This window comes from Pseudoliparis swirei, chromosome 7 (assembly GCF_029220125.1).
Source record: "Pseudoliparis swirei isolate HS2019 ecotype Mariana Trench chromosome 7, NWPU_hadal_v1, whole genome shotgun sequence".
NCBI lineage: Eukaryota > Metazoa > Chordata > Actinopteri > Perciformes > Liparidae > Pseudoliparis > Pseudoliparis swirei.
Genome location: NC_079394.1, coordinates 26,125,215 through 26,137,711, shown reverse-complemented (window position 1 = coordinate 26,137,711; position 12,497 = coordinate 26,125,215). Strand labels below are relative to the sequence as shown.

Below are 12,497 nucleotides of genomic sequence, written 5' to 3'. Positions count from 1 at the left end.
CGGGGTTTATGGCAGGAAGAAAGTATAAAAATGTAGATGCATGTTAATTATGTGAGAGCTATAGGGGGGGGGGGGGCGATCAAATAAGGGAATAAGACGGCTAAAAGTTGAATGACAACAATAATCTCACAAGCTGACACGATCGGTAAATACAGACGGACGCAACAACTGAAGCGCACAATCTGAGGCGCCGAGTCCTTCTAGAACAACACAACCCCGTCTGGGAGATCGGCTGTCAGTCGGGATGAGTTATTAAGTGCAATACACGAGGAAAGTATGATCTGGCAGCATTCCACCCACTTTTAATTCCCAATATTTAGATAAAACCTTAATGTTTTGCCACACAGAACCACGGATGATTCGACTATAGCATGGGATTACTTCACGGCTATCAGTTTGAATTATTTCATCGGTGTGTGGCCGTGTTTTTGGGGCTGGCAGATGGCTCGAAATATTGAATGTAGCCGACGTGTCGTCGTTGGCACAGAACCCGAAGGTAAACTTATTCAAAGTTACGGTGAGAGAACTTTTAACCGGCGATGAAAGCGTCTCAATTTGATACCGATGCCTCTTTATGGCCTTTGGAAAGGAGACGAGAGGATTGGCTATTTCTATTTAGGTATTCTTAATGCTCGTTTGTCGGATTCCATGTGAAATCATCAGAAACAAAAACAAAAAGGTTCCCTGGAGGGACTTTAAACTGCTAAATATATTCTCAGGGTTTCTGAAAATCTCATATTTCCCTTCAAAATATCAGGAAGCCCTATGTACTCCTGCACTTCGAGCTAATCACTCGAAAGTGTGGAGGGAACGCTTTTGGAGGTTTAACCAAAAATCTGTCGGTAGCGTGATCATTATTCATCGTCAATCATTAGTTACAGGTGTGAAAAACTGAAAAGCATTTATATCTCACCAAACTAAATCCAGGTGTTTAACAAGTCTCTATGCAGCGTGAATACTGTTTTTTCAGAGAAAAGTGTAGGAATTATCACCAAAAAAAATTCTCATCAGGGCTTTCAGAAAAGCCATTACACCAAAAAAACATCCATCCACACATTTGTTCCATTTGTTTACTCTCACTCACTAAATAATCTCCTCAACCATCTGCGCGGGGAGTAAAGTGACATCTGGCCCCGCCCTCTCTGGCTGTCATCTGAGCCCGTCTTCTCGTCTGTCTATCCTCAAAGCTCGTATAAAAATCACCCGGGGAGAAAGAAAACAGAACACTCAAACGTAAGAGGCTTGTGGACATCTCAAATGCACTCACAGAGGCCATTCATACAAATAATTAGCGGAGGGGATGGGGGAGGAAAAAAGGAACGGAGGCCGACTTCTCATTTCGGTTATTTAATTTATCAGAGACCGAGGCAGGAAATTCACCAATCATTTTGTTAGTGTGCAGAGCTCCTACAACAGGCATCTTACTTCAGGAAGGACACACACACACACACACAGATCCTATCATCGGCCAAAGGGAGCTGGAGGGGTCATTAGTGAAGAAGAAGATCAGATATCACCAATTCATCTTGGTCAAATAATTAGAGAGTCACAGAGAGAGAGGGGGGGGGGGGGGTGCTATAGATGGGGTGGTCTGCTGTGATGTTGGAGTCATTTATCAAACACCAGCACACCTGGCTCGTCCTTTTTTCTGTACCTACAACTAAGATCATCACTTGAAGCATGTCACCATCAGTCAGTTCTGAATACACAACGCCAAAACAAGGGATTGGTATCAAAACTGTGCTCTTTTTTTCTGTATCTTCTTAGAAACCCTGACATACTGAACAGGTCTGGGCCAAAGACCTCGAACACACGACGGAGAATATGCTGCTGGACTGGCATTATATCTGGAAAGGTAGAACTGAAGCCTCTAAAAGCCCAACCATCAGCAGATTGGTTATATGGAGCAATATAGAGGAATATGAATGCGCGTGTTCAAGGCCACGCGGCAGACGCCGGACTGGGGCCCGAGATGGAAAGGGTCAAAAAACGTCATCACGTGAGTCAAGTTCATACATCACATGCGACGTCTCAATGGGCTTTACAAACACACAAACACACACACACATCCAGCTAAGCTGCCTGAGCTCTGGAGAAAACACACAGAGGGACTAACAAGCAGACGGCTTGCTTGTCTCTTATCTCAGCCGTCTCTTTGTGCACTTTTCAATAGGCTTACCATCCAGACGACAGCAAGTAAAAGAAAGAAGAAAAACAATCGCGGCAATATTACCCGACACAAAAAAGCGGGCACCAAGCCGAACGAGCAAAAAAGCGCGGGCGGCTGGCTTTCTTCCGGTGGAGAGAAAAGCGAACTCACCTCAAGAAGCCGATTTAAGTGAACTCCACGGGACCGAGGGGGGGGGCACAGACCTCTGCTCGCGGACTTATACGGAGCTTCTTTGAATCAAATGAAACACACCGGATCTATTTAACTCACTCCGTTCCCAGTCGGATCGTCGTTTTGCGAGTTGATCGGCAAAACCCAAAAAAATTGCCGACAAAAAATTACACTTCAAGTTCATTTATGCCGTGTACCTCTTGAACAAAGCAACATGAGCTACACAGCTGGTAGCTTTCGTCTGGAGAACTCCCCGGGTACACGCCCACAAACACTCGCACACCGCGCGGGGGAGTCGGACCAGTCCACGCTCCGGCGCCGACGTCCTCCGACTGTGCGGCCGGCGGCAGAGCGTCAAACAGGCGGCGAGACGCGAGGCGGAGGGGCGTCGAGCGGAGGACGGGAAGGCGGTGGAAACAGAGTGGAAGAAGAAGAAGATGATGCAAGAGGGATGTAAAGAGGGACTGTACGCGGGGAAGGAAAACACACACACACACACACACACACAACACACACATCTAACAGGAGCAAACGCAGGGAGATCCTGCCACACGCCGGGCCCTGAGACAACGCCGCTCCAGAACCCGCACGCGCTCAGGGATCCACACCCCCGGCGACTGCGCTGCGGAGATCCGGCAAACGTCGCTTCGACACTCACACAACTTTTCAATAACATTTTTACTGTTTGCGGGTCCCGCGAGGGGGGCCCTCCCCCCCCCCCCCCCGAGTCGTAAAAAACAAATGAGTCCAGGGTCGCGGCGGCAGCGGCGTGGTAATAACGGTGATGATGACGGTGTCGGAGGTCGACTGCTACAAAGGGACGGTGATTGAAAGTCTCCTACCGTGATCGGTGATTTTACACGACACCAGGTAGAGCTCCTTCAGGCTGCGGCCCTCCTTGGCGATGATCTCCACGCACCTGAAACACAGAGAGAGGGAGGCGGGTTTAGAGCGTCGGCCCAAGGCGCCATCGCTCCGCTGAAGATGAGCTTCAAGGCCATTTCAACCTGGAGGGAAGACACTCTGAAAAACCTGTAGAGCACAGTGGCTGTTTAACTCTGGTACACACACACACACACACACACACACACACACACACAGGGTTGCCCCACAGTAACGGTGACACAGTACAGCTGCAGGGGTCAGAACTGTTCACATATGAACATACATCAATAATTAAACTCCTGATCTGATGAGTGAAGCGTGCACTCAGACGACACACACACACACACACACACACACACACACACAGAGAGAGAGCGCTTGCTCACTTCAAAGAGGAGTATTTGCATTCAGCCCAGTGCCTACAGAGAGAGAGAGTGTGTGTGTGTGTGTGTGTGTGTTACACACTAGGGATGGTATAGAAGGAGATCAGAGTATATGTATCCGGTGATTCTCTTTAAATGCCTCTAATGAGAGGAGTGTGTGCAACAACGAGGTTTTGATCAACGCGTTTGACCTCTTAACCTTCAAGAGAAAATGTTTTGATCTCTGCTGGGGTTCCGTCATGAATATTTATGAGACAAAAAAGAGACTAGCACACACACACACACACACTCACACACTCACATGCACCATAGGCTCTCAACTGAATGGGAGAGCTAGAGGTAGGGGGGAAGAACACATAATAATAATGAATAAAAAAGTGACGTCGCGCTGTCTTCCATCATTGAGCCTCATGTCAAAGTGAAACAGGGAACAATATTGTGTGCTGAGCTTTCACGCGGCGTGACTGACAACCGGGCTCAATATTAAAAAACGCATTCGCTCGCGACCCACTGGCTTCTCCCGGCGTAAGCCTGGCGCCGAGCCTCTCCTCTGTCATGTTTTCTCCACTGTCTCGCAAAAAAAAAAGCAGGAGTGAAAATAGGATGCAGGTCAACGGGGAATCCGCTACGGCGGATTTTCCTCTCGGAAACACGAAGCGTGATCTGGAGGCGGGCGCGTTCGTTTCGCGCTCCCGGGGTCCACCGAGGAAAAGACGCAATTTGCGGATGTCGCATTCGACGTGTGACAATATGGCGCCGTCGGATCAGGAGGGGAGAGACGCCAGTGAGAGAACAGTTAACCCTCCTGTTGCCTTAGGGTCCATTTGACCCCATTCAATGTTTAACCCTCCTGTTACCTTTATATTTACTGACATATTTTACCCTCGGGGTCAATTTGACCAACAATTAAAACCTCCAGAAAATTATTAGAATTAATATTGTTTTCCAAGTTTAAGTGTGAGGTACTTTATGTTTGTTTAACCGGAGGGTTAAACATGTGTGTCACAGATCTCTAACATCTTCAGTTCACTGAACTGCTTTAGTTCACTGGGCTGCGTCTTCATATTGTATCGGTTCTATTACCTTTCTGCAGCGGTGGGACCCCTCTCCCCCTTTCTCTCTCTCTCTCCCCCTCCCTCTCCCCCTTTCTCTCTCTCTCCCTCTCTCTCCTTCTCTTTCTCCCTCCCTCTTTCTCCCTCTCTCTCCTTCTCTTTCTCCTCTCTCTCCCTCTCTCTCTCTCCTTCTCTTTCTCCCTCCCTCTTTCTCCCTCTCTCTCCTTCTCTTTCTCCTCTCTCTCTCCCTTTCTCTCTCCTTCTCTCCCTTTCTCTCTCTCCTTCTCTCTCTCTCTCCCTCCCTCTCTCTCCCTCTCTCCCTCTCTCTCTCTCTCTCTCCTCTCTCCCTCTCCTCCTTTCTCTCTCTCGCCCTCTCTCTCTCTCCCTCTTTCTCCCTCTCTCTCCTTCTCTTTCTCCTCTCTCTCTCTCTCTCCCTCTTTCTCCCTCTCTCCCCCTCTCTCTCTCTCCTTCTCTCTCTCTCTCCCTCTTTCTCTCTCCCTCTCCTTCTCTTTCTCCTTCTCTCCCTCCCTCTCCCTCTCTCTCTTCTTCTTCTCTCTCTCTCCTTCTCTCTCTCTCCTTCTCCCTCTCTCTCTTTTTCTTCTCTCTCTCTCTCCTTCTCTCTCTCCATCTTCTTCTTCTCTCTCTCCCTCTCTTTCTCCATCTCTCCCTCTCTCTCTTCTTCTTCTCTCTCCTTCTCTCTCTCTCCTTCTCCCTCTCTCTCTTTTTCTTCTCTCTCTCTCTCCTTCTCTCTCTCCATCTTCTTCTTCTCTCTCTCCCTCTCTTTCTCCTTCTCCCTCTCTCTCTTCTTCTCTCTCTCTCTCCCTCTCCGAGATGCGGATGAGCAACAGAAGAAAAACAAAGACCTGTTGCAACGTGTCATCCCGTTGCCAGCCAGAGATTAGATCCAGCCGGATCACAAGACGGCGCCGTGTGTCTCGGGGCGGAGGCGTCGCCGTGCTAATGAATCAAGGCGCCGGGAAGAGAGTCGAGCGAGGGGAAACCGAGAAGAAGACAAGCAGCGGAGTCGGGGATGCAGCCGCGGAGAAAAAAAGGCCGAGGCGGAGCGCTTCCTCCGGGAGCTCGTTACACTCGGCCGGGGGTCCCCGGGGTCAGAGAGCGGAGCAATTAGATTAGACACCAGTGAATGATGGCGCGAGCGGGGAGAGATGGAGAGAGAGAGAGAGAGAGAGAGAGAGCGTGGACCTCTATACGGGAGCTGAGGGTTGAACAGAGGCAGAGAGGGGTGAGGGAGATCTAAGGAAACAAGGGAGAAGAAGCAGGGAACGGGTAAGAGGCCATTAATAAGGCCAGAGGGAGGCGAGGTGAGAGGACGGAGGAGCCGTCCGAGGAGCAGATCACGCCACATGAAAGGCTGTGGGAGGAGCAACGCGCTGCCACCCACCTCCACCCGAACACCAGGAGGCCCCTCAGCCCCCAGGCCGACATGAAGTAGTGCGCAGGTTGAAGCTGGAGAAGAGGGGAGGAATGGGAAGGGAAAGGCAGGCCGAAGTGAGGGAGTTCATGACACTTTGGGAGAAGAAGGAAGAAAATAAGTTGTCAGAGAGAGGAAGGAGGAACATGAAATAAGAGGAGCGGCGGCGAAGGATTAGGAAAAGAGGAGAAGCGGAGGAAAAGAGAACTGTGGAGGATGGAGGCGACGGAGATGTGAGATGCAGAGAGTCGAAACACGGCAGGAGGAAAGAAGAAAGGCGAGGAGGGGAAAGGCGGACAGGGAGAGTGTGTCGGTGGGACGTAGAGAGAGAGTAAGTGGAGGAGGAGACGAGGCAGACAGAGATATGAAGGGGAAGGTTAATTAGGACGATGTTGAGCAATAACGGAGAAAGATGAGCAAGGTGAAGGAGACGAGGAGGAACAGACGAGTGAACGAGCCGAGGACCCTCAGAGAAACATCCCAGATGCCTTTTGTTCCAGTGATGCAGCTCAAGGCCGCTTTCTTATTTGTATTTGTTTCTGTTAGGTTGTAATAGTTTATTTTAATAACATGTGCAGAGGTCTTATGCTTTAAATTAATACATATAGAAAGATATTATAACAGGAAATATTAGGGTGAAAATTGATATTGTTATTAATGTATTATATAGCATAGGGGTAATGTTTACTCTATGCAAATGTAAATGGCAAGAATGAATGTATGTTCATGAGAGTGACTGTGTGAGTATTATAGATTGTCGAAGCCGGTTGAAACCCGTGAAGTGACTTACAATAATAGACGGGACTTTTATTATGAAAATACTTGACCGGAAGTGACGTTTTGACCCGGAGTTCAGTGACATTCGACCCCTCCATTGTTCTAGCGGGACTTTGAACCAATCACTAGCTGTTAAAGGCTGGACTCACCTTGAGAGTGAGGATTGGCTGATTTTGAGTCTAAGACTTTAGAGATAGCGTTCTCTTCCGACGGGACCCCGAAGGCTGAGGAGCCGGACGATGAAGACCGCGATCGTGAGGCCTTGAATGTTTGTTTTACACTTCCTGACATTAAATGTTGATAACTTAATTCACGCGAGTCCGGAAGCCTGTTTTCCATCATGTGCGAAGTGCTCGGTTTCAGAACATCCGTATAGTTACCAATAAGATGACAATCAAACAGTCTCCATGACAACAAACGCCTGCACGCTGGGCACTGGGCGGGCGGGGCGGGGGGGCGAGGCCCCATCGGGGGTCAGAGCGCGTTCCGGCTCCCTGTCACACGGCTCGGGGGTGGACAATAAAGCTGTCGCTCCTCGCTCCACCTCCTGGTTACGGCCTCGTCCCGACACAATCTAACTCGCGGTTCGGCTCCCGGGACACGTTCGGAGATTCGAGGGAATTCCTCTTTTCCTTCGACTTAAATTCTGCACACATTTTCCATCGAAATTGAATCGCTGGAGCCGCGCAACTGGACCGTGAGGGCTTTTTTGCCGAACCCCTTGAAACATATTGTATGTGTAATTGTGTTTCGCTGCCAGCCAGATGATGCCGCCTGCCAAATAATTTAGCCTCTGTTCGGCTCTGAAGGATAAGAAGCAGAATTTGTGTTCTTACTTTATAACCAAGGTAACTCGAACGACAAGGGGGCGGATGCAGCTTGATATTTTCAATAGCATCAGAAGAAGGAATACAAAATAAAATAGTCATTTGCACTGCCGATACATAATTGCTCTTCCTTTGGAGTGTACAAGATGAAAACTCAATTATGTTGCTTTGAAACCATGGTAACCACATCAGTGCGGATTCATCTTGTGATTAAGGAAAGCATTTTCCAGGTCTTTACATGTAAATTAGGCCCCGAGGTACGGAGAGCCGAGTAGTGTTGATCAAGGCGGAAATGCCACGTTCTTGAGGATGGTTTAGTCTTTTTTTTTAATTTCCCAGAATTAAATTGGCTCCTGGACCACATTCACCCGACCTCTGCTCTTTATGTGTATTGGCTGGCAGAAATCTACTTTAAAAGCTATTGTGGCCACAGTACTCGTCCCTGAGTGGCAATAATAGAAACATAGGTCATCTTGTGAAAAATGTTGTTTATGTAGCATTATTGTGAAGACGTTTAGTTTTTTTCCATAACTCAAATAATTTGTAAGTGGTTTTAGATGATATTTTGAGAACTAATTTATTTTTCCCTGTTTTCCAGTTCTGTTCATTGATTGATTTTATTTGTGTGTCTGGCACCCTGAGACAGAAATAACATGGTTTAATTCATGGCTGGTGTTACTATCTTTTGCCGTACTGTGGATATATTTCTATACATATATATAAATATACACACATACACATATATATAAATATACACACATACATATATATATGTATATATACACACACATATATACACATAAATATATATATATATATATATATACACACACATATATATATATACATATACACATATATATACATATATATAAACACATATATATATACATATATATAAACATATATATATATACATATATACCTATATAGATACATATATATATATACACACATATATATATATATATACATATATATACATATACACACATATATATACATATATATCCACAGATATATACACATATATATACACATACATATATATAAATATACACACATACACACACGTATATATATATACATATATATACACACACACACATATATACATATATATATACACATATATATATATAAATATACACACATACACACATATATATATACATATATATACACACACACATATACATATATATATACACACATATATATATAAATATACACACATACACACACATATATATATACATATATATACACACACACACATATATACATAGATATATATATATATTCACATATATACACACACACATATATATATATACACACACATATACAGGACTGTCTCAGAAAATTAGAATATTGTGATGAAGTTCTTTATTTTCTGTAATGCAATTAAAAAAACAAAAATGTCATGCATTCTGGATTCATTACAAATCAACTGAAATATTGCAAGCCTTTTATTCTGATTTATTGCTGATTATGGCTTACAGCTTAAGAAAACTCAAATATCCTATCTCTAAATATTAGAATATCATGAAAAAGTATACTAGTAGGGTATTAAACAAATCACTTGAATTGTATAATTAACTCGAAACACCTGCAAGGGTTTCCTGAGCCTTGACAAACACTCAACTGTTATAAATCTTTTTTTTTACTTGGTCTGAGGAAATATTAAAATTTTATGAGATAGGATTTTAGAGTTTTCTTAAACTGTAAGCCATAATCAGCAATATTAAAAGAATAAAAGGCTTGCAATATTTCAGTTGATTTGTAATGAATCCAGAATGCATGACATTTTTGTTTTTTTAATTGCATTACAGAAAATAAAGAACTTTATCACAATATTCTAATTTTCTGAGACAGTCCTGTATATACACACACACATATATATATATACACACATACACATATATATATATAAATATACACATATATACACATACACATATATATATATACACACACATATACATATGAATGCACTACTGGCCACTTTGAGTGCAGCACATGTCCAGTGGTTTAAACTGGGCCCATAAGACACTTCCAACCACTGCAAAGAGTCCGGAGTGAGGCTCGACCAGGAGACGTGGGATGAGATGGGAGGGACAAAGGGAGCTAGGGACGTGTCTGCTCCCGGTGAGAAGCTCGCCCCCGCGCCTCTCCCAAGGTGAAGCTAATCTTCTTTCTATGCAGCAGAGCCAAGAGGTATCCGGGCCGACGGGAGGGAGGAACAGCGACAATACTCGAGAGAAACAAGAGGGCCGTGTTTATCACAAAGGCTGCAGACGGTCCTCCGGCCGAACAAACATGTGTCGCGCTTCTTCCGGAGCTCGCCGGCCACAATGGACGCGGCGGGAACAAAAGGGGCGCCGCTGGGAGAGAGCGAGAGCGGCTGTAGGTAGGCGAGCTCGCGCCGCGCTGACCAATGCGAGACCCCCGTCACATCCCGCTCCTCGCACGGCCCGCAATTACACGGCTGTCCAGCCACACAAAAGGAGCGGGGGGGAATAGAAACGGATGATTTTGGAGAGGAGAAGAAGCGCGGTGGGGGGGGGGGGAAGTAAGCATGAAATGTATAAAGAAAAGCAGTTGAAGGTCTAGGGAGAGGTTGAAAACATAAAAGGAGGAGGAGGAGGAGGCGGCAGCGGTGACTGACAAGACTTCAGACTTCCACGGTTGTCTTTAGACTTAATGAAATGGAGGGGCGGAGCAGCAAAGAGGAGGAGAGCGGGTGGGGGGGGGGGGGGCAGAAATGGTTCTCGCTGTAAATTTTCTTTATATCGCCCATAAATCCGTACACAAGTGTAAGGAAGCATGGCTCTGCTTCCTCAGACGATATGCATCGCTGAGTTTCTGGAATCTTCTGCGCGCCCCAAAAAAAATATACAAAAAAAGACCAAAAATAAAACTTTTATGACTTCTTTTTTTCTTTTCTTCATTGGGCTAGTATAAATGGATATAAAAATATCCAATACCCCATAAGAGCCCTTCAGTAAGCAAATACTTCAGGAACAATCTTAAAATGGAGCGATACAGGTTTTTATTGAATGAGGGGGAACGCGTTCATCGCTTTTGAATTTGCTGACCCCCCCCCCCGACGATGTGAGCAGCTATCGTTGCGTTGCTGATTCGTGGTACAATTAAAGTTGATCAGCAAAGTGATCCTTCAGCAGCATCATTTACATTCTCGGGGAAGCGATTTGATGCTGAGATTATTTGTAAATAATTTGCCCCGAGACAAATAGATCCCAGTAATTTGGCATTTGTCATATTTTGCCATGTGCAATAAAATCATCCTTCATTGCCCTTGTCGGACGTTTCTGTCGAGATGAGTTTGACGGCAAAATATGAAATAAAAGCCAAATATATGAGGAGATACACAATTACAATAGACCTCAGAGAACATACACACATTAGGAAAAGCTCCCACGTACTATTTAAATTCAGTGTTCACAGTCATATCTCGTTGTATTTGTTTATTGTCAGGATCAATTTACTGAATAAGAAATGTAGAAGCAAAGGCTCTATGTATATATATGTGTGTGTGTGTGTGTGTGTGTGTGTAAGTTCCATTCGTCTGAATCAGGGTCTGCTTCAGCAATTAGGGCCTGGATGATTTCCCAGGCTAGCCTCCCGCTCAAATGAGAATCACATTCCTATTGTGTTCCAGCCCCGTTAATCATGTTTTCAAACGGCGGGGCATTCCAGCAGCTTGTCAGCGGCCTGCTCCAGAGAAAAAAGAACAAAAAATGTGCAGATGGGATCATAACTGGAGCCGTAAATGCCTGTCATCCTCGACTTTCCTGTCCGGCCATGTGCGGGTTTTTTCCCTTTTCTTTTCGACGGGGAAAGAGGAGAGGCGAGCGCCTGAATGAGGTCAGTCGACAGGTCAGAGACACCGAGGCCCTGATACGCACCACTGTCTCCTGTCATCCTCGGCGGAGCTTCTCCGCTCACGCAGCTGGAGGTTTTTACGGCGACGCTTCTGGTGCGCACGCGGCAAAATGACGTCAGAGTTCCCCTCTGGGCGCCGGGTCCTCGGTCAGTCTGGATCTGGAGCTTCATGTTAGGTTGGGCTCAAAAGTGCATCACGGCTTCTGGAGATATGTTGATGAATATTCACCATGACAACAACATGCAAAAAGCAAAGCGTCCCTCACAACCCAGCGCAGTTGTCCGTCAAAAACCAGGGAGGGGTGTGTGTGTGTGTGTGTGTGTGTGGGGTGAGAGGGGGGGCGGGCAAGCCAACTAAGCACTTTGTGAGGTTAAGTGGCACTTATTCACTTTAAGCCCATCCAAATGGACAGCCTGTTGCCGTGCCAACGCCGACGGGCCTCCGTGATGCACATGCACAAACAGCGTATTATGGCAAAGCCCCGTCAGCCGAGCACGTGGCGCTCTGGCCGCTTCCCGGAGGATGTGCAGGCGAGGTGCTGACCCCCCCCCGTCTGCCTCCACGGTCGGCCCAACGCAGCCACAACACAATAAATAACTCAGGAGAAGATGAGCGCTGCCCCGTGGCAGATGGTGAGAAGACTTACTGCCTCAGGTCTGCGCTGACACAGTGGTGTGTGTGTGTGTGTGTGTGTGTGTGTGTGTGTGTGTGTGTGTGTGTGTGTGTGTGTGTGTGTGTGTGTGTGTGTGTGTGTGTGTGTGTGTGTGTGTGTGTGTGTGTGTGAGTGTGTGTGTTTCTTCAAAACTATTCTTTCAAAACTAAGTAAATCCAGCACACGAGCCACGTCTCTGTGAACAAAGGTGCTCCGTAGTGTCGGGAGGCTCCAGGCT

The 12,497-nt window shown here is 46.2% G+C and overlaps 1 protein-coding gene across 1 annotated transcript in view; it reads right to left on the bottom strand.

Annotated features, from left to right (window-relative positions):
• fbxl17 (F-box and leucine-rich repeat protein 17) overlaps positions 1–12,497 on the bottom strand; it is a 217,129-nt gene that overhangs the window by 65,378 nt on the left and 139,254 nt on the right. Inside the window, exon 9 of the mRNA XM_056418213.1 lies at positions 3,184–3,260. Coding sequence (XP_056274188.1) covers positions 3,184–3,260 — 77 coding nt within the window. The remainder of the gene's footprint in view (positions 1–3,183; positions 3,261–12,497) is intronic.